Below are 22,402 nucleotides of genomic sequence, written 5' to 3'. Positions count from 1 at the left end.
GAGCGACTGAACTGAACTAAGTGTCATTAAGTGAAGAAGGAAATGGCAACCCACTCCAGTATTCTTGCCTGGAGAATTCCATGGACAAAGGAGCCTGGCAGGCTGTAGTCCCTGGGGTCACAAAGAATTGGACACAACTGAGCAACTATCACTCACTAACTCAGTGTCATTAAGAACCCAGGTTTTTTTCTATCCTTCTTGTCTGCTTCTTTATCATGTTAGCTTTTGATCAGGGGCTCATCACCTCCTGAGCCCACGAAGGCTGCCACAGCTCTAGGCATTACATTCCCAAATGATAACAAAGCCTGGAAGCAGTATATCAGCCAGCTTGGTAAGAAAGAGCTTTTATGTCTCTCATTCGATTAATGAGTTAAAGAAAACCTTTCCCAAGAGTCCCCCACTGAACTGGGTGATAGGGTATCTCCTAAGTGTGAGGGATGCTAGAACAGTGAATATCCCTTCTGTAGTGAGGTGGGTGGAAAGGGATGGGGGTGGCTGGCATGTACCCAGTCAGGAGCATCTGCCACAACACCCTTTTCCAGGCACCTGTCCCAGTGCTCTCAGGGAATACCCAGGTGGCAGAGTCATGGAACAGTTCTAAAGTTATGCTTGACTCCCTCCCTCCAACCCCGAAAATCCAGTCACTTACCCAACAATTGGCTATTGACCCTATGTGCAGGACACTCTGAGGGAGACCAAGAGGATGGAAGCAGCCCAGAGAGGTAGGCATTGTTTTCCTCCAGTTTTACAGATGAGAATGCAAATTCCGAAAAATCTAAGGAACTTGTCCAAAGTGTGGTACATACCTAGTAAGTGGTGGTGATTGTTGTTAAGTTGTTGAGTCATGTCCAACTCTTTGTAACCTCATGGACTGCAGCACACCAGGCTTCTCTGTCCTTCACTGTCTCCCAGAGTTTGCTCAAAAACTCATGTCCAATGAGTCAGTGATGTTATCTAACCATCTCATCCTCTGCCACCCCCTTCTCCTCTTGCCCTCAATCTTTCCCAGCATCAGGGTCTTTTCCAATAAGTCAGCTCTTTCCATCAGGTAGCCAAAGTTTTGGAGGTTCAGCCTAAGCATCAGTGCTTCCAGTGAATATTCAGGAGTGATTTCCTTTAGGATTGACTGATTTGATCTCCTTGCAGTCCAAGGGACTCTCAAGAGTCTTCACCAGCACCACAGTTCTAAAGCATCAATTCTTTGGTACTCACTCTTCTTTATGGTCCAACTCTTACATCCATACATGACCACTGGAAAAACAATAGCTTTGACTATACAGGCCTTTGTTGGCAAAGTGATGTCTCTCCTTTTTAATACACTGTCTAGGTTTGTCATAGCTTTTCTTCCAAGGATCAAGCATCTCTTAATTTCATGGCTGCAGTCACTGTCTATAGTGATTTTGGAGCCCAAGAAAATAAAGTCTGTCACTGTTTCCACTTTTTCCCTGTCTATTTGCCATGAAGTGATGGGACCGGATGCCGTGATCTTAGCCTTTTGAATGCTGAGTTTTAAGCCAGCTTTTTCACTCTCCTTTTTCTCCTTCATCTTTAGTTCCTCTTCGCTTTCATTAGAGTGGCATCATCTGCATATCTGAGATTGCCGATATTTCTCCTGGCAATCTTGATTCCAACTTGTGAGTCATCCAGCCTGGCATTCTGCGTGGTGTACTCTGCATATAAGTTAAATAAGCAGGCTGACAATATACAGCCTTGATGTACTCCTTTCCCAATTTGTGCAAGATGTACAAGCTGGATTTAGAAAAGGCAGAGAAACCAGAGATCAAATTGCCCAATATCCATTGGATCATAGAAAAAGCAAGGGAATTAAAAAATACATATATATATCCATCTACTTCTGCTTCATTGACTATCTGAAAGCCTTTGACTGTGTGGATCACAGCAAACTGTGGGAAATTCTTAAAAAGGTGGTAATACCAGACTACCTTACCTGTCTCCTGAGAAAACTATATGCAGGACAAGAAGCAACAGTTAGTACCAGGACTGGAACAACCAACTGTTCCAAATTGGGAAAAGAGTATGTCAAGTCTGGGTATTGTCACCCTGCTTATTTAAGTAAGTGGTGGTACTTGGATTTAAACACAGTTCTGTCTGATTTAAACACAGGCCTGCTCTTTCCAACCTGCAAAGCTGGCATGTGGGCCCAGCTTACAGCCTTCTCACATCTTCTTTTTACATGTAAAGAGAACAGATCAGACCATGAAGTGTACACTGAGTGCCCACTGGGACCTGCAGCCAGGAAACACTGCAAGTGCGCAGGAAGGGCGAGTTCCCAGGGACAGTGTGGTCAGAGACCCACTGGAGCCAATTCACTGGCCTCTTGGTGTGTGTGTGTGTGTGTTTCATTTTTTAATTTAATTTTATATTTAATTGGAGTATAATTATTTTACAATATTGTAATGGTTTCTGCCATACATCAACATGAATCAGCCATATGACTAGCCTCTTGACACCAGCAACCACAGCAGAGAAAGTCCTGACATGCCTGTTCAAGAAGAGTCCCTTCTCTTGAGCTGCCAGGGACGAGACACTTCCAATTGCCAGTGTAGATACTTGTCAGTGTAGACTGGGGGCTAGAGTGGCTGAGGACAGCTGCCCGAGAAAGGCCAGACGTTGTCCCTCTGCATTGCTTGAGTGGCATCTCTGTTGGTAGAAAGACTCTCTCTGTTGACCGTTACTAATGGAAGACAAGAGAGTGACCAGCAAGCTGACTCCCCAGATCCCAGAGCAGCCACAAGACCAGGCATCAGAAGCCTGGGATGACGTTTCAGAGCTACACGTACACGGGATCCCCCGGTTGTCTTGTCTGCTCAAGCCTGGCCTCTGTGGTGGTGATGGGATCTCTCTCACTCCACCTCCTGCTTCTGCGGCCACTTCTTCATTGTGAAGGGACTCGCAGGCACCCCTGCCCCTGCGTGCATAACTCCAGGGGACACCATTCATGTGGTGCACAGAATATATATTCTGTTTCAAATTCTTTTCCATTATATGTTTTTACAGGATATTGAATATAGTTTCCTGTGCTATATAGTTGTTGCTGCTAAGTCGCTTCAGTTGTGTCCGACTCTGTGCAACCCCATAGACAGCAGGCTCCCCTGTCCCTGGGATTCTCCAGGCAAGAATACTGGAGTGGGTTGCCATTTCCTTCTCCAATGCATGAAAGTGAAGTCGCTCGGTCGTGTCCGACTCCTAGCGACCCCATGGACTGCAGCCTATCAGGCTCCTCTGTCCATGGGATTTTCCAAGCAAGAGTACTGGGGTGGGTTGCCATTTCCTTCTCCCCTGTGCTATGCAGTAGGTCCTTGTTTATTTTGTGTATGATAGAGTGTAAGGAGATACAGACTATTTTCTCTAAGCCTGACCTGACCTCATTCAGGAGCCCCGCCTTGAAGGGTCACAGTGAGGAAATGCGTGGAGCTCCGTGCAGCAGAGCCAGTCTGATTTAGTCATTTAGACAGTCTTGTGATGTTAAGACTCGGCCTCTTTGAGCTAATTTGGCTTCTGCTTGAGGGACTCCCAAGGGTCATTGTTCAGAGCTCCTCCCCTTCCGACTCTTTTGTGGAATGGCACCTGGGGATGTAGATAGCAGGGCTTACCTGACCTGGGGTGTCAGGGGGAGGGAGACTTCTGGCCGGTCCTCAGACATGTCCTGGCTGCTGTCTGCTGAGGTGTGGCTGGTGTCCCCTAGCATGGCATTCCTTGGGCATCTGCATTGGAGTCTGCAGTGGACAGGCTCATAGTCCATTTTCCCTTGGCCCTGAGGGCAGCATCCATCCCCTGCTGGGCCTTTGGCCCACTGTCTGTCTTCCTCACAGCCTCTGCTTCAGTGAGCTTGCCCCTCGCCATGGCAACCTCCTGCTGGCCTGTGGCTCTTGGATCTTCCATGTCCTCCCTGTGGGGTGGCAGGGCCGGACTGCTGGCTTCCCTTCACCACCCAAGAGCATATTTAACCCCTGTTAACCAAGAATATTAATGTTGTCCCACCCACCCCAACCCCATATGCGGCATGACACAGTAGTGATTTCAAATATCCTTGACCGTGATAACCAACAGAAACATTTCAAAGTCAAGTTTGCAACTAAAAACTAGACCTTGGAAAAATTCTGCACTAGGAGAAACATCGCAAGGCTCTCGAGCAGAATTCTTTTCTCTGCCTGAGAATTAATGCAGTATGCCACCCACCTGACATTGCTGCCGGTCTTTTTCTCCTCTATGCATAGAATAACGTCTCATTTATAAGTACCCACTTCATAAATAAATCGGCATTTTCACCTCATTTAATGTCCCTTTTCAGCTTCACAAAAAACCAGTAAATAAAACTGTTGACGACAGTCACGACAAAGGCTCTCACAGCAAGATAAAAAACTTGAAAATATGCAGAGATGTATCAATGCTATTTTACATAAAAAGACTTTTAAAAGCGCAAGGCAAAATCTGCAGGTTTTTTAGGGGAGTTTTTAGGCACATCCATTTCTTAAAGCAAGCTTCAGTATGAATTCCAGTTTTTTTCTTCATGACACCTGTTTTAGTTAGTCTTTCTTTAAAAAAAAAAAAAAAAAAAAAAGGCTGAAAGAGGCTCCAGAGTGTGTGCCTGGCCTCCCTGTCTGACCGTTCCCCCGGCCGTCTTAATTCTGAGAGGTCACCTCTTATTTGGCCCAGGGCCATCGTGAGTCGTGGTCTCTCTCCTTCTAGAATACCAGTCAAGAAGTTGGAGAGAAACACCTCTACCCTCTGCCGTCAGCACCACTCTCAAAACACACCCACCTCCTCACTGAGATTCAGGCCCAGCGTGTGGAAGATCAGGGCATGCATCTGAATCTCCTGTTGTCTCTTGTTTCCTTCTCACTCTCAGTCTTTCCTTCTGCAAGAAGTGGGCTTCCCCTCCTTCTGGTGTCTGACCAGGACACTCTGCTGTCCAGTCATCCAGGAGGCTCTCTTCATTGGCTATCGGGGAAATGGGAGTCAAGAACAGCCTCTCAAGTCTGGCTCTTAAGACTGTTGTGTAGCTGCAGATCCTGCAGTGGATGTCAGAAGCTGAGTTGTTCTGATTGCTGTCTGAACAATCCTAACCCTCTCTGGGTGAACGGATGCCCTGAGGAGGAAGAGAGGCCAGGTTGTGGTTAGAAAGTGCTAAGGAGTAAAGCACAGTGACATATTTAGAAAGAAAAAATGGTGCTCTTCACACTTCTCTCTGTCCTCCTCCCCATGCCCTCCTCTCTGTAACCAGCCACTGCCTCATGGAGCTCACATTTAAACCTGCAGCCTGTCACCACTGAGTGTGGGTCCCTCCTACTGGGCAGAGCTCTAGAGCTGAGCTGGAGGTCCCCTGGGACACAACACAGCCACCTAGAAGGAGGCTGTGTCCCTTGTGAGCGTGGGGAACGAGTGCTGTGCTGGGGGAACTAGCCAAAGATCCAGGTGAAGTCTTCCTTCCTTGCCAGGTCCTAAATTAACTCCAAGATTCTTTTTGTAAGGCAGTTGGTGACAGGTAGTACATCACACGCAGTAAAGAATCCGCCTGCCAATGCAGGAGACATTAAAGACACGGGTTCGATCCCTGGGTCAGGAAGATCCCCTGGAGGAGGAAATGGCAACCCACTCCAGTATTCTTCCCTGGAGAATCCCCATGAACAGAGGAGCTTAGCGGGCTGCAGTTCATAGAGTCGCAGAGTTGGACATGGTTGAAGCGACTTAGCACGCTAGCACAGAACATCGTAAGACAGTCATTGGTCAGGGGTTTTTTCAAACAAAAGCCATTTTATTTTCTCAGTAATGTTAAATTTGGACTTCCCTGTTGACTCAGCAGTAAAGAATCCACCTGCCAATGCAGGAGACTTGGGTTCTATCCCTGGGTCAGGAAGATCCTCTGGAGAAGGAAATGGCAACCCACTCCAGTGTCTTTGCCTGAAAAATCCCATAGAGAAAGGAGCTTGTCGGGATATAGTCCATAGGGTCGCAAAGAATGGGAAATAACTTAGTGATTAAACAGCAACAACAATGTGAAATTTAATCAAAAAGTTTCTGCTCTAGTCTCTAGACCCTCAGCTGGTGAGTCCCCTTGAATTGTTCCCAGCATCTTAGTGGAAATGTTGACTCTTACACACACATACACATTCATACATGCACACACATCCCTTGGAGGACAGTGCAGAGTCTCCTCAAGTAAGCTCTGTGCATGTGGCCTGCTGTGTGCTCACTGCTCTCTCTTATGCCCAAGATGACTGAGAGGAATGTAAAGGGTTCGCCCCTTTCCTTGCTCATTTGAGGCACTGAGAGATGGGCCAGCTTCCTCTGTTCACTGACAACAGATCCTGCAGCCCTCCCCTGGATGCAGTTTAGATAAATGAGCTCTTGGGAAGGCGAAGGCCCAGGCCACATTTCATGTTCCCCCAGGGACTGTTTATCAGCCCATCTTTCTCTGCATTTACAGGCAACAGGAAGCTATGGTCCTTGTCTATGAGGTAGACGGTCTGAGAGCCTCCTGCTTATAGGGACCAAGCAGAAGGGCCCTGCTGCAGGGCTCTGGGGAGGCCCATGGGATTCCGCCTGTGGACAGCTCCAATTGTTCCTTTCCCAAAGAGCACGCCAACACATAATTTTAGGAGGTATGTTGACAGGGAGCAGCATCAGCCTGTGCTTCTGCTGCTGCTGCTAAGTCGCTTCAGTCGTGTCCGACTCTGTGCAGCCCCATAGACGGCAGCCCACAAGGCTCCCCCATCCCTGGGATTCTCCAGGCAAGAACACTGGAGTGGGTTGCCATTTTCTTCTCCAATGCATGAAAGTGAAAACTGAAAGGGAAGTCGCTCAGTCGTGTCCGACTCTTAGCAACCCCATGGACTGCAGCCTACCAGGCTCCACTGTCCATGGGATTTTCCAGGCAAGAGTGCTGGAGTGGGGTGCCATTGCCTTCTCCATGCCAGATCTGCCCATAGATGTACAAGCCCTGCAGTGCCCTGGCCTGGAGTTAGCTGGGTGATCAGATCCTGCGGGAGAAGAACCTCTGCCTGGAGGATACACCCACCATGTGCAAGGGGATGGGCCAGGTGCTCTCAACATGGGATCCCAACTCATCCCGAGAGTCAGACAGGACATTTCACAGGGGAGGAACCTTGGGGTGGCAACGGGGCCTGGAGTCTCCTTAAAGCTCATCCTTTAGCCCCAACTATCAGATAACCTTAAAAAAAAAAAAGTCTCATCTAACAAGGGACCAGAGGGCCTCTAAGGAGAGGATGTGAGAAGTAGAGGTTGGAAAGAGAGTGAATCAGCTGTCTTGGGTTGAATTCCACCAGTCCTTATTGAGCAGTTATTGCCTGCCTAGTCCTGTGCTGGATAATCCTGGGATGCAGAATAAAGCCCTGAAGGAATGCATGGCTCTTTGACTGACTTACTATAAGTCAGGGTGACTGTCAAAGCCAGTGAGATCATCTACAGCACTTCGTGAAGTACAAATTGATGTAATTTACATAGTCTTTACTATTTAAAAATAATAGTTCACAAAGTATTCACAAAACACTTTCACACATGTTATTATTTTATTGGTGCCTCACACTGCTTTGGAAAAAAAAAAGGTATGAATTATGTCCATTTTACAGATGCCCAAAGGGCACGGTGCCCCTTGTACTACGGCTCAGGGACCTAGGTAGCTTCATCATCACCAGGCAACTTGTTAGAAATGCGTATTCCCAGACCCCCAGACTTTCTGAACCAGGTGAGGCCCAGTGATCTGTGTTTTAACAAGCCTGCAGGGGTGATTCTGACGCATGCAGATTCTGCAGGTTCTGCTTCCGTCCTGGGTGGGGCCTGGGATTCTGCATTTCTAACCAGCTCCCACATGGTGCCAGTGCTGTTGGCCCACAGACAGTACACTACAAAACCAGGAATCACCTGGAAGCTTCATTCAAACGTAGAGTCCCTGGCCCACTCCCTGAGAGCGCGGTCCTGCAGGCCTGCCGAGGGGCCCAGGAACCTGAATTTCCACAGACACCCCAGGTGATGCCACACTTTGAGGATCTGTGCTCTGGAGTTCAAGCTTGCAGGCCTCCACCCCAGCCTCATTTTCAAAGGTTTTCCTCTTCCACTCTCCATCTCCACTGGCCCTGAACCACCCATCTGATCTCTTGCCAAATCATGGGTTAAGGAGTGTGAGTTGGGAGGCTATCCCTGAGCCAGCGGGGCCCTCAGTTCCTCAAAATAGGTCAGGAGTCTGGCACAGACCAGGCGCAGTGGCTGCAAATAGAAACCATCTGTTGGGTCTGTGCTTTGAGCTCCACCACCCCCTCCCTCCCTAGGCAGAGGAATATAGAACTCAGAACCCCAGGAGAGGGTGGGTGCTTCCTTGGATGGGGCCTGCCCACCCCAGACACTCCCTCCAGGGCTGCCTGCAGGGGAGAGATGGCAGCGCCATATCCAATCCCCTTAACCACACCCCCCACATCCATTTACCCCCTGCCTTCCCACAAGTAGGCTTACAGTGTGTAGACTGGTCATCAGGTGACCTTGCTGTGTGACCTTGGACAAGTCACTTCCTCTTTCTGGGCCTCAGTCTGTGAAATGAGAAGCTAGATTTTAGTGGACCCAAGGGTCCTTTTCTGCACTGGCAGGCTATGGTTCTCTGAAAGACTTTTTGTGTCAGGACCACATGTAGGACAAGTTGAGTTCATAGGGAGGCAGATACTTCCTTCTCCTCGCTTTCTGCCCAGGTTGGATCTTGCAAGTTGGAATCAGCCTGCAGATCCCCATAAGGAGATGGTCAAATGTTCTGATCTAGGGGCTTTTAGAGGCTTTAAGGGGAAGTGACAGGGTCACTCTTCCTTCTTCCTGTCCTCTTGTTCTTATACTCATTCACATATTTAGTAAACATTCATCAATACTATATTAAGCCTAGAGAAAGGTAAGCCCAGGAAAGAGAATGAAGGATAAGACATAGTTGCTGCTCTCAGTAACATCCAGTGTGGTTGGAGAGCAAACACGTAAAGTAAGAGCCCAGTGGCAGATTTTATTTTCTTGGGCTCCAAAATCACTATGGACAGTGACTGCAGCCGTGAAATTAAAAGATGCTTGCTCCTTGGAAGAAATGCTGACAAACCTAGACAGTGTATTAAAAAGCAGAGACATCACTTTGCTGACAAAGACCTATATAGTCAAAGCTATTGTTTTTCCAGTAGTCATGTCACTACTGGGAAGTAGTCAAGAAAGTCACTCAAGAAGGCTGACTACCAAAGAATTGATGCTTTAGAACTGCGGTGCTGGTGAAGACTCTCGAGAGTCCTGTGGACAGCAAGGAGATCAAACTGGTCAATCCTAAAGGAAATCAATCCTGAATATTCATTGGGAGGACTGGCGCTGAAGCTGAAGCTCCAATACTTTGGCCACATGATGCGAAGAGCTGACTCATTGGAAAAGACCCTGATGCTGGGAAAGATAGAGGGCAAGAGGAGAAGCGAGTGACAGAGGGTGAGATAACTGGATGGCATCACTGACTCAATGGACATGAGTTTGAGCAAATTCTGGGAAATAGTGAAGGACAGGGAAGCGTGGTGTGCTGTAGTCCATGGGGTTGCAGAGTCAGACACGACTTAGGGACTGAACAAGGAACAACAAGAGACCCTTGTGTCAGATCTGAGTTCAGATCTCAGTTCCTCCACTTAAGGACCTCGGACAAACTTAGTTGCATCTGTAAATAGAGATAATAATTGCATCTATGCTGCTGCTGAGTCGCTTCAGTCATGTCCGACTCTGTGCAACCCCAGAGATGGCAGCCCACCAGGCTCTCCCGTCCCTGGGATTCTCCAGGCAAGAACACTGGAGTGGGTTGCCATTTCCCTCCAGTGCATGAAAGTGAAAAGTGAAAGTGAAGTCGCTCAGTCGTGTCCGACTCTTAGCGACCCCATGGACTGCAGCCTACTAGGCTCCTCTATCCATGGGATTTTCCAGGCAAGAGTACTGGAGTGGGGTGCCATTGCCTTCTTCAATTGCATCTATACCTTGGGGTTATTATAAGGATTACAGGATGTAATGATTGTAAAATATTTGGGTCACAGTCTACCCTTAATAAACATAAGCTATTGTTATTAGTCTGATGAGCTAGAAAAAGGGGAGGCCAGGACAGAATCTGGGGACTTCAGAATCTGGCAACTGCCCAGCTCAGGAGTCATCTCAGGGGAGATGGGAAGCTCTCCTGAAGAGCTTGGAGCAGAGGAGGCTGGCAGCCTTCTGTTCACGCGTCCACCAGTCCTGCTCAGCAGATCAGGAAAGGCTGCAGGGATTCGGGGCGGAAGCCTGCTCCTGGAATAGACTCCATATCTGGCTGGACTTGTGTTGGGTGATGGGCAGAGTGCAGCATCCATGGATGTTTGATCTGAATCTTCCATCTGTAGTCTGTGGAGAAGGCACCATCCCAACTGTGTTCATTCCTGCTTGACTTTGATCTGCTCTCTGATGGTGTGAGGCAGGCAGGGTGGAGCGTGACAGGGGAGGAAGCACCTTTTCATGGTTGAGAAGATTGAAGGGTTTGCCCAAGAGGCTCTGAGAGTTGGCCTGGAACCTAAGAATTCCAAATTTGCTGGGGATGGAGAGAAAGTCAGTGCGGCGCCTCCAGATCGTGGCCTTCTGTGGTCCATGTGCACCCCAGCCGGAGCTCCCCGGTGTGGAGGTTCTGTTCGAGTCTCTTCTTCTGGGATGTGACTTTTGTGAGCTAATTGATATTCTCCTAGCACCATGCAATAGAACGGTTTGCAGTGATGGGAATGATCTATAATCTGTGCTGTTCAGTATGGCAGTGGGTCAGCCTCCGCTGTCCTGCACCCCTGCTGAGACTGCCTGTGCTGTGGGGTGCAGAGAATCCAGAAGCAGACCCTTGAGGGACTCCTGGATCCCTGGAGGCTCAAACTGAGCAGATTCAGAAAGAGAGCATTTAAGTGAGAACACTCGTGGTCCAGCTTCTTCATGCTAGAAATTTCTTGAGTGGTTTTAAGATCTTTTCAGAAGTCCTGGAAGCCAGTAAGAACCCAGTAAGACTATTAAATGCCAGAGCTGGGAGGGTGGGTCATCTCCTGCAGGGGAAGAAGCAGGGATCTACCAGAGGGTCCCTAGTAGGTTAGTGGCTGAGCCCACTGGAACGTGGGTTTCTGGCCACTCCCCTCACGCCAGAGGTTCTCGGATTGGGTTCCACGGTGCAGTCCCAGGACCATTGCTGGAAGGTGCTCCCAGTTCCCTGCTAGATTTGAATGCAAACAGTTCCAGCTTTGCCTGTTTTACATTTTGGAGTTCTGAGTCATATTTTATTTAGAGAAAGTGTTCTTCTGCTTAAAAAAGATCCTAGCTTTTCATTTCACAGAGGAGAAAACTGAAGAGTCCACCAGTAATTCCCACCTGACCTGACAAGCTTCTCAAGGCCCTGGGCTGATCTACTTCTGCTCTCTCCAGTCTGAGAACATGTGCCGTGTTCCTCCCATGTGTCCAGTCCTGGGCTCTGGAAAGCAAAGCTGGCTCAGAGATGGAGGAGGACCAGCTGACCAGCGATGGCTTGTGAACCCAGAATGTTGTGGGTGAATTCGGCAGAGATATTGATGATAGTGTCTGTCGTGGATTAGAGTGGTGCACCTGCTGCAAAGCCTCTGTCCCTGGCGTCCCCAGGCGTCCCATCCTGATAGGGATTTCAAGATGTAGGTGTGCCTGATATTCACATTTCATCAAAAGGGACACCGAGCCTGGAGAAGGAAGGTGCCTTACCCTGGGTCACATGGGTGATGACCCAGACAAGACTGAAAATGTCAGCCTTTCTCTGACGGCACAGGGACAGGGAGTGGCTCTCCCACAGGTCCTGATGGGCTGGCCCATGGGAACAAGTATCCAGTGGCCGCCAGGGCAGATCCTGAGGCCTCCTGCGCTCCCCGGCTGACAACTCTCCCCGAGGATGTAGCCATGAGCTCCCCACCCCATCCTAGTTAGAGATGAGAACAAAAACTACCCCCATGTATTTTTTTGTGTGTTCCAGTTAAAGGACTGAATTTTAGCCATCATCATCTAGAAAGTGCTCCCGCTGGCCAAAATGCCTCATTTTGGGGATTGGAGGACAGGATACAGTTTGTCTCCATGTGGAGTGTTCATAACAATTATCTCAGAGGAGAAAAAAGCCTGCCTCTATTTCTTAAGAGGCTATAAGAGCCGTTCAGCTGCAAAATGAATACTTCCTCCTTCCGGACCCTCCCCTCTCAGAGGGAGACCAGGATGGCCCTGCGCCCAGGGGGAGGCCACCAGGGAGCAGGCCCGGCAACCATGCACATGTGGAGGCCAGAGCTTTTCCCTCCCTCCTCCTGACCCTGGGCCCTGCCCAGCCCCCCTCTTCTCCTGCCAGAGCCCGGCCTCCCCAAGTGAACACTTAATTGAGGTCAGAGTCTCTCCCTTACAGGAGAAGGGAGAGGGTGGAACTAGCGTGTGATAAGTGTCACCCCACTCCATGCCAGATACCTTGCCAGGCACTTAGCATTTGGTCACGTCATTGCATTCAGCGATTTGGACGACATTATTTGCACTTTGCAGATAAAGAAACTGATGCTCAGAGAGGCTGAGTAACTAGTCTGAAGTCACACAGCTAGCAAATAACAGCCAAGATAGAAAACTTTGGGGCATTGCCCCAAACCCTACCCCTACAGTTTCTTTACACTTTTGTATAATGCCCTGCATTGTATGGAAAATGCAGGGAGGAGTAATTAATGGCTTGGGTGGAAAGGCCAAAAAAGGAGAAGGTGGGTATTATGTCGGAAAGAACAGTAAACTGTCAGAAGTTCCTTTTTTTCCTTAAGCACTCTATCCAATTATCTCATTTAATTCTCATTATAACTTACTGGGCAAATAACATAGTTGTTCCTCTCTTACGGCTACAGAAGCAGAGATTTAGGTCAGTTTAGATACTTGACCAGAAGGATTTTGCCGTTAAGTGATGGAACCAGGACCTGAGGTCACTCACATCTTTATAAGAGTCAGAAGTTCTTGACAGAGGGCCCGGCTCTGTGACTTTCACAGCTTATGACTTTGGGACAGCCTCTTAACCTCCCCGAGCCTCAGATTAGTCACATATGTACCAGATATTTTCAATGGGATTGTACCCGTCCAGCTCTGCCCACTGGACAGCTGTACCTGGGGGCATATGAGATGTGGAGGTGGTGTCTGGGGAGGGTCATGGAACTGGTTGCCCTGCTGATACTGTGCTGTCCATGGCAAGGGACTCGTTAAGCCCCATCTCGAGTGCTGTACTGAGTTCAAGAGGCCTTGGCATCCTGGTGACAAGAAGCCCGGAGGAGATAGGGCTGTATCACCAGAAAGACAAACATTACAAAGAAGGGCTTGGGCCCAGAGCCTTCATGGGCTGAGCATAAGGACCAGGCCCCTCATCCTGTGGCCAGGAGTGAGGGGTATGAGCTGAAAATTCAAAATCTCAATAAACTGAAGCACAGCCCTGGAGTAAGGTTCATCCCATTGCTTCCAAGGAACAGGGCAAGTGTCCCTGCACTTGGCTCTTGCCCTCCCGCCGTATCAAGAGATTATTCAACGAGGGTCACCAGAAGACTCCTGCTAAGCAGGAGTCCAGGGCCAGGCCTGGGGTGGAGGGACTCTGCAGGGCCCAGAAGGAGTAGGATGATCATATAACCTACAGTCTAGTACTGGGAGAGAGAAAATATTCATACCTTAAAATAAGTGACTGTGCACTGATCAGCAATGTGAGGAGGCCTAGGGGGAGATGCCAAATGGCACGAGAACCGTTGTCATTCTGTGTCACAGCAACCCAGCTGGGGAGACATTGGAATCCCTGTGTTACAGAGAAGAAGGTCACTGGCCAGGGTGGCCTCTGACCTGGGACTCTCTGACCCTAGCCCTCCTCTCTGGTGCAACACAAGGTAGGTCTATTTGAGGGGTGCTGGAAGGCCATCTAGTCCCATCTCTCTTCCACATTGCCCTTAACCAGAGGTCATTTACCTGAACCTTGAATCCTCCCAGAGATGGGAGGCTCATTACCTGTCATGATACCTTCTTTTTCCATTTCAAGCGCTCTCACCATTAAGAAAATCCTTCCTCTTAGGGAGCTCCAATGTATCTCAGCCTTGTGCTGATTGCTCCTGGGAGATTCAGAGAGTGTGTGTGCCCTGCCCTCACTGGAACTAGCTTTGGGGAATCCACCAGGATCTGGGCTGAGCTTGAGGGCTTAGGGACAAAGCGCAAAGGGCTAGATTTTCAGGGGAACTCTTGGCTGCCACACTGATTTCCCTTTGAGGTCTGGGTGTTTCCTTCAGTGCCAGCCTCAGCATGGCTTCCTCTCTCTGCAGCAGCGGGAGGAGGCTTTGCTGTTGCCTGCCTGCACACCCCTGCATCTGACCTCAGAATGAAGTAAGCGCGGGTGGAGCGGTCAGACCTCTGGGGCCTCCAGATGCTCTGCTTTGGCCCCGCAGTGTCTGCCAGTGCCTGATCCAGCCTCCCAGGTCCTCCAGCTGTCTGTTCACTACCCTCCAGAACAGCTTGGCACTAGCCAGCCGCCCTCACTGCCACCAGCTCAGCCAGGTGCGTGCCCAGTTCCCTCTGTCCCTTCCTCTATATGCTCACCCTCACCCAAGCCAGAGATTAATAACAGGGGCATCTTTAAAGTGAATTGTATCAAAGCTTTATGTTTGACTCTTCAGCTTTATAGGGAATCCAAGAATGACTTTGAAGAGACCACAAAGCAACAGGAGACAAATCACTAGGACATTTTCTTCTTTTTCTTCTTCTGTGTTCTAAAGTCTTTACTGAATTTGTTGCAACATTGCTTCTGATTTATGGTTTGGTTTTTTAGCCCCAAGGCATCTGGGATCTTCTTGCCCAGAGATGAAACCAGCATTCCCTGTGCCAGAAGGTGAAGTCCAAACCACTGGACCACCGGGGAAGTCCCTCACGAGGACTCTTTGTAAGACAACTGACTTGGTGTGTTTAAAAAGTCAGTGTCACTTTAAATTAAAAAAAAAAAAAGTAATGGGAGTGTTCTAGATTTAAAGGAGGCAAAAGAGAGATCACAAGCAAATGAAATACGTGGGAAAAACATAGTTCCCAATCCTGGTTCAAAATATGGAAGAGCTGTAAAAGGCATTTCTTTGGTTTTTAAGGCCATATAGCATGGCATGTGGGATCTTAGTTCCCTGACCAGGGGTCAAACTCTTGCCTCCTGCAGTGCGAGCATGGAGTCTTAACCACTGGACCACTGGGGAAGTCCCTGTAAAAGGTATTTTGAAGAATTTTTGAATATTGGCTGGGTGTTAGATGGTACTGAGGAATTGTTAATTTTCTTAGATATGGTAATGATGATATGCTCATGCAGGAGACTGTCCTCCTTTGTAGGAAATGCAGGCTGATGTAATAAGGGGACAGGAGTCATGATGCTGGCAGCTACGTTTCAACTAATTCCACAAAACTGGAAAAAAAAAAAAAAAAGGAAGACAGGCACACAGAGAGAAAAAGGACTATAACAAAATGCTGATGCGTATGAACCTAGGTGGTGGGTGATTATTGTACCATGCTCTCAACTATTTTTGTTTTCTGAAGTTTTTTATGATAAGAAGTTGGAAAAAAACATAATGAGGTCTGCAGAGTCAGAGCAGGTCCCAGTGAATCGTGTGCGTCTGACTTGGGCTGGGTCTGTTTCCCACTCCGAACCACAAGGACGTCGTAATCCCCGCCTCTCGGGGGACTGTGGACAGTGCCTTGGGCTCTCTCAGTGTCCCATGCTGGCAGACGCCCCCATCTCCATGAAGCCTACCCCAGTGCCCTCTGCTTCCCTGGCCTCTCACTACTTTTTAAGCATTGGTTTCATCTCCTCCAAAGGCTCCTAAGATATTTGAACTCAGGGTCTGTGTCTGATGCTTTCCAGACACCTCTCAGTCGACTGGGCCCACAGGAGCAGTGGTGCGATCTTATCTTGGATGGGATCTTGTATCTACATATCTCATTTTGATTCTTAAAGTAACCACAGAAAGTCAGAAACTATGGTTCTTGTTTTAGAACATCTCAAGGAGGCAAATTGTTTTTCCAAGGCTAGTAGGAGTTAGAATGGGGAGTGAAAATCCAGAAATGCAGACTCCCAGTCCAGCACTCTGCCAGGCATGCTCGCTGTGGCTTCATGCCGGGTGAAGGTACAGGTCCAGTGATAAGGGCCCCCTGGCCTCCTTCCCCTAATCCTTCCAGAGGTCCTGCGGAGAGATCAGCCCCAGTCTACCAACTGATGGGGGAGAAGTAGTGCCAGGCTTGCTGCAAGATGCTCTCTGCTTTTCCCTGGATGCAGGCTGGGGCTGATCCCAACAGAGATTCTCTCTGCTGGACTTTTGGAAGGGTAGTGAGATTCAAGTCAGGCCTTGAAGGTTGGGCAGGGCAGAGAAAAGGGCAAAGGCCTTCCAGACCAGATCTGCACCTACAAGAAACAGGAGATTGGAATGAGCAGGCTCCTTTCTCTTTGGGAGGACTATGGAATCTAGAATGTTCTACCTGAAAGAGACAGAGTGATTGCCAGTACTCAATATCAGACAAAATTTCTGCCAGGACCATGTACCACCTATACTATATTTTTCGTACTGTATTTTTCTTTGAATTAATTCATTATTCTCAAACTTAGCTTTCTTAGCACTAATATCTATGAAATTGTGGATTTAAGTTACATGTTTTTTCTAATACAAATTAAAATAAACACATGAGGGACTTCCCCGGCAGTCCAGTGGTTAAGCCTTTGCCTTCCAGTGCAGAGGGTATGGGTTCGATCCCTGGTTGGGGAGCTAAGATGCCACCTGCCTAGCAGCCAAAAAAACAAAACATACAACAAAAGCAATATTATAACAAATTCAATAAAAAAAACTTTTTTATTTGAATCAGTTCTAATGAGGTAGATGAAACTGGAGCCTATTATACAGAGTGAAGTAAGCCAGAAAGAAAAACACCAATATAGTATACTAACACATATATATGGAATTTAGAAAGATGGTAATGATAACCCTGTATGCGAGACAGCAGAAGAGACACAGATGTATAGAACGGACTTTTGGACTCTGAGGGAGAGGGAGAGGGTGGGATGATTTGGGAGAATGGCACTGAAACATGTATACTATCATGTAAGAAACGAATCGCCAGTCTATGTTTGATACAGGATACAGGATGCTTGGGGCTGGTGCACGGGGATGATCCAGAGAGATGATATGGGGTGGGAGGTGGGAGGGGGTTTCAGGATTGGGAACTCATGTACACCCGTGGCGGATTCATGTCATTGTATGGCAAAACCAATAGAGTATTGTAAAGTAAAATAAAGTAAAATAAAAATTAAAAAATAAATAAAGTGGCCCACATTAAAAACATCTGTAAAAAATAAATAAATAAAAATAAACACCATGCTAGTAAAATTCAAAACTTCATCTCATGTAAAGGAACATGGGTGACCACCTGAGACTGCAGTCAGGGTGTCACTGATGTAATCCTATTGAGGATCTGGTCAGAAGGGGCTGGCCTAAGATCACACAGCCAGAAGTGCTCTTGGCTCTCCCGCAGGACTTTGTCATGAATGGTCGTGGGCAGAACTCAGCAGAGAGAGGAGAAGGCAGGTGGGAAGGGGTACAGAGTAGGCAGAGGCTGGGAGGTGGGGAGGAGTGGAGGGGAGGGCAGTGGCCTGAGGGAGGAGAGGACAGAGAGCTGGCAGGAAGAGGCTTTGCCTGAAGAATCCCTGGGATTCTCCTCACTGGATCTGAACTTCTTCCTTCAATAAAGAGGCCTTTGTGTCTGAGCTCCTGGTTTTATTTAAATCCAATGCAAAGTTCTGTTTTCAGGCAAATTTCCAGGGTTGGTTTCCTGATTCTGTGGCGGTTATTTCCTTTTGCCTTCCATCTCCTTGGGAATTTCATCTGAAGAAATTCCTGTCCTGAGATGGGTTGGGAGACTCCGGGCATATTGGGAGACTGGACAGGAAGAGCAGGGGGTGGATGATGGCAAATAAAGGCAGAGTCGGGTCAGAAGCATGTTCACATTTTTTTTTTTAACAGTTTTAAACATTTGTTTTTGGCTGTGCTGGGTCTTGGTAGCTGTGCAGGCTTTTCTCTAGTTGCAGCGAGTAGGGCCCACTCTTCACTGCGGGGCATAGGCTTCTCTTTGCAGTGGCTTCTCCTGTTGCTGGGCACGGGCTCTAGAGTGTGCAGACTTCAGTAGCTGTGGCTCCCTGGGTTAGTTGCTCTGCCATATGTGGGATCTTCCTGGACTAGGGATCAAACCCATGTCTCCTGCATTGGCAGGCGGATTCTTTACCACTGAGCCACCAGAGAAGCCCGCATGTTCACATTTGTAAAACACTTATTGAGCTCCTATTGAATGCCAGACCCCAGCTGGGTACTTTGAGCTTGGATGTCTGTCTGCCAGGAGAGCACCCCTTTGGGCTCCACCTGCCATGGCACCCATTTGTAGGGTTTCCCATAGGAGGCGCCATCCTACAGCAAAACTGCAAGGTCGGGCTGCCCATCCTGTCTTTCACCTGCGCATCCGTCCGGGCACATCTGTGCTCTCTGCAGTGCCTGGCATGGGACATGCATGCAGTAGGGGCCAGCTGGTTGGTCAGTTGGATTCTGTCTTGTGGATGGTGGGCAGGAAGGGTGAGGAGGGGTGCCATTCCATTCTCTAGAACAAGGGCTCTCAAACTTCAGTGCGCTTCTGTCTCACTGGGGCAGGAAAGCTGGATTAAAATACCTATGTCTGGGCCCCATTCCCAATATATTGGATTCAGTAAGTCTGGATTGGGACCCAAGAATCAGCATTTCTAACAAATGATATGGGAGGCTTAGAAACCTCCCATCCCAGAAGATTTTTAATACAAGTGACCTGTGGGTCACACATGGAGAAACCTTGCTCCAAAGAGTAATCTGGCATAGCAGAGTCTCAGATTTCTAGTCAGGAGACTTATGTCCCTGGCCCTACTCATTAGCTGTGTGGCTTTGGACAAGTCACTTAACCTCTCTGGGCCTGATGATGATGTATAGGGCTGAGATTTCTGGGGTGTACTTGTGGGTTAGGAGCCCTAGAGACAATCAGAGGAGGGTCATTTGCCTTGTTGCACATAGAGGGGCCATCTTCCTCCCCCTCCCCTCATCATCAGAAGTGTTCTGTGTCTCTGTGAACACCCAGCCTCCTCTGTCTGCACGTCCCGTACTAAATTAAGCACAGTTTCTGACACGCAAGAGGCAGCCCAGACATGTTTTGGATGGATGGTCGGCTCTATCACATGGCACCTCCCTTGGAAGTGAAAGGCTCCTCCATCCTTTCTGAAAGGTGGTGTGGGCGGGTTTACTGAACGAAGAAATGGGTGAGTGCCCTCGTGCCAGTCTTTGCTCTTGCAGGAATTTATTGAAAGAGTAAGTCCTCCTGCAGAGGGCCAGGCATCTGATTCTTGGAGGTCCCTTCCCTTCTGCCTCCAGAGGGCAGGCACCGGGCTTTCCTCACCTCCTAAATTCTCGAGAGCCGCTTCCCTCACGCCCGTGCCCAGCTCAGCTCCTCAGGGACAGTCTGGCCTGACCCGTGTCTCTCCCGGCCTCTTACAGATGTCCTGGCGTCCGCAGTACCGCAGCTCCAAGTTCCGGAACGTCTATGGGAAGGTGGCCAACCGGGAGCACTGCTTTGACGGCATCCCCATCACCAAGAATGTGCATGATAACCATTTCTGTGCCGTCAACGCCCGCTTCCTGGCCATCGTCACCGAGAGCGCGGGGGGCGGCTCCTTCCTCGTCATCCCCCTGGAACAGGTAGGCCCCCCACACCTCCTTAGGCCTGGCTGCCGCCCCAGGGCAGAGAGAAACCCCGCTTGGTCATTCTTGGGCCTGTTGCCCTATGTCTCCATGCCCCCACCTTTTACTTTTTCATCATGTGTCCAGTGGCTGCACCTTCCCCAAAGTTCTCCCCAAGAATCACCGAAACAGGTGCAGCTGGGGGACCTGGGGAACATCCAGGAGAGGACACATTTCTCTAGGAGGACTGAGATCTGTTCCCAGAACCCCCAGCCTGGACAAGTCCCTTGCTTTGGGGTTCCCGGGCTCCCCACTGACCCTGAGAGATTGGATCATCTGATCTCCAGGCTAGATCTGGCTCTACGATTGTCTTTCCTGTGTGTCCTTTAGTTCTGGAGCTGGAGACACTGAAGATCCAGCATAGCCACACCGGGCAGGCGTCTGCACAAATGACACACCCATTAAAAACAACATGTCAAGCTCTTCACTGAGGGACTAGGAATAATTTACCTTCTCTCCCATCCCCCATCTCCTCTCTAAAAGCTTCTTCTCTTCTGTGGCTGCCTTCATGAATCTAGCAAATTCAATCTGCAGAGCCTCAATCATGAAGTTTTGAAGCTCTGCCATTCAGACGGAGTCCCCGGAGGCCCGTGGGAGGTCACATGCTTCGGGGAAAGCGCTCGCTGTCAGTCCCGCTTGTTTATGGCTGAGCTCTCCCTCCCCAGCCTGACTCATCTCCTCTCCCATCCTCCGCCAAGCCAGACACTTGGGGAATGGAGGAGGTACGTGCCCGAGAAATCCTTGGGACCAGAAAGCCTCTGTCAGCTGGTGGTGGAGGATGGGTTTTTCCAGTCTCACCTGCCCACAGTGGTGGGGGCTCAGATTTGGGAAAGCCGTAGGCCAGACCCTCCCTTCCACGGAAGAGGGAAGCCACAGTGAGAGTGACACGGAGCCTGGCACGTGGAGCCTGAGGAGCTGTGGGCTTGGGGGCAGGACGTCTAGGTTCTGGCTGGTCTCTCTCACTTACCAGGAGTGTGACCTGGGGTGTGTCACTTAACCTCTCTGTACCTTATTTTCCTGTAGCGGTAAAGTGGACCCCTTAAATCCCCTTCCACTTCCATAGTGATGTTGGCATTGAGAGGATGATGGGCAGAAAGCTCTTTGAGAACCAAACAACCTGGTAAAGATGTTCTGGTTCCTTCTTGGAAGTGTTATCAGCTCTCCCTGTTGACTTTGCAGATGCTCACAGCAGCTCTATCCCATTAGGAAGGATTCTGAAATGTAGCTTGTCTCTGCTCCTGAGCCAGATGGGCTCAGATATTTGTCCCCGCAGGGACCAGCTCACCTCCAGCTACAGTAGGCAGGCTTGCAGGTCGCTAGAAACACATGGGCTGGTTCTTACCGGGGCTCAAGTCCATTGCTGACACCCTGCCATACTCCACTACATGGTTTGCAAAGGTCAACAGTCAATGCCTCACACCATAACAAAACAAAAATTAATTCTAGATGGATTGAAAATCTAAACATTAAAAAAGAAAGAGAAAAGCTGTAAGGGTATTAGAGGGGAATGGAGAGTATTTTTAAAATCATAAAACAGGGAAAGGCTTCCTAAGCTAGTTAAGAATCCATAAAACCATAAAGGAAATGATTAGTAGATTAGAATAAATTTATAATAATATTTTTAAAGGTAATTTTTGTAGTCTAGTGAGACATGTAAGCAAAATTAAAAGGCAGGCAACATAATTGAATACAATATTTGCAATATATAACAGACAAAAGTTGCACATCCAGGATATATATATATATATATATATAAAGAATTAAGAAAAATCAATAAGAGGACCCAATAGAAAATGGACAAAGGCTATGAATAAGCAATTTATAGAAGATAGAATATACCTTTTAGCCTACTAAGTAGAAAAAGATTTAAAAGAGTCATAATCTTTGGTGTTGCCAAAGATGTGAGGGCAGGCACTCAAATATGCTCTGAGTATTTGACGGACTAACATATTACTCTTGGTGAGGTGTAAACAGAGGTAACTTGGCAATATCTAGTAACATTTAAAGATGTGTCCATTGGCCCAGTGATTCCACTTCTAGGAATGTATTGTACAGAAATACTCTCAAGCATATATATATTTTAATGTTTATGGCATTTTTGTACTTATTTTTTTGCAAGCATCATTTTTTAAAATTATTTTCTAGAGAAATGAAATTTCTCTCTGAAATTGCTTAGAAGTTTCTAAACTCCTCTCCATTTTTGTGATGGTACCAAAGACTTTCATGTTGTCTGTAACTCTGCTCTAGAGTATGGTCCGTTTCTGTAAACACTTCATGGACAGCAAGGGGGAAAAGAGCTCTTTATAGAGCATAAGTTTCTGTCTTTGGAAACATATATATCTGTACATATGCATGTATGTTCACTGTACACATAGCCTTTCAATTTCATCTGTTCATATCCTGTGATACATTTTGCTTAATTTAATAATAGACTAACAGTGATGGCTCAGACTTCCAGCTGGTTTCTCTTGTTTTCTTTCATTTTGGAAGTTTTCACTCTATATAGGTGCTCGATCTGCTTTTTGAAGGCGGGTGGTGTTGGGGTTTTTTGTTTGTTTGGT

The 22,402-nt window shown here is 48.2% G+C and overlaps 1 protein-coding gene across 1 annotated transcript in view; it reads left to right on the top strand.

The window, feature by feature from the left end:
* LOC120860873 (coronin-2B) overlaps window positions 1-22,402 on the top strand; it is a 147,817-nt gene that overhangs the window by 57,299 nt on the left and 68,116 nt on the right. The window contains exon 2 of the mRNA XM_040236575.1: window positions 19,599-19,799. Within this exon, the coding sequence (XP_040092509.1) occupies window positions 19,599-19,799 (201 nt within the window). The remainder of the gene's footprint in view (window positions 1-19,598; window positions 19,800-22,402) is intronic.

This window comes from Oryx dammah, unplaced genomic scaffold, assembly GCF_014754425.2.
Source record: "Oryx dammah isolate SB20612 unplaced genomic scaffold, SCBI_Odam_1.1 HiC_scaffold_11209, whole genome shotgun sequence".
Classification (NCBI taxonomy): Eukaryota; Metazoa; Chordata; class Mammalia; order Artiodactyla; family Bovidae; genus Oryx; species Oryx dammah.
This window is presented reverse-complemented; position numbering and strand designations above follow the sequence as displayed.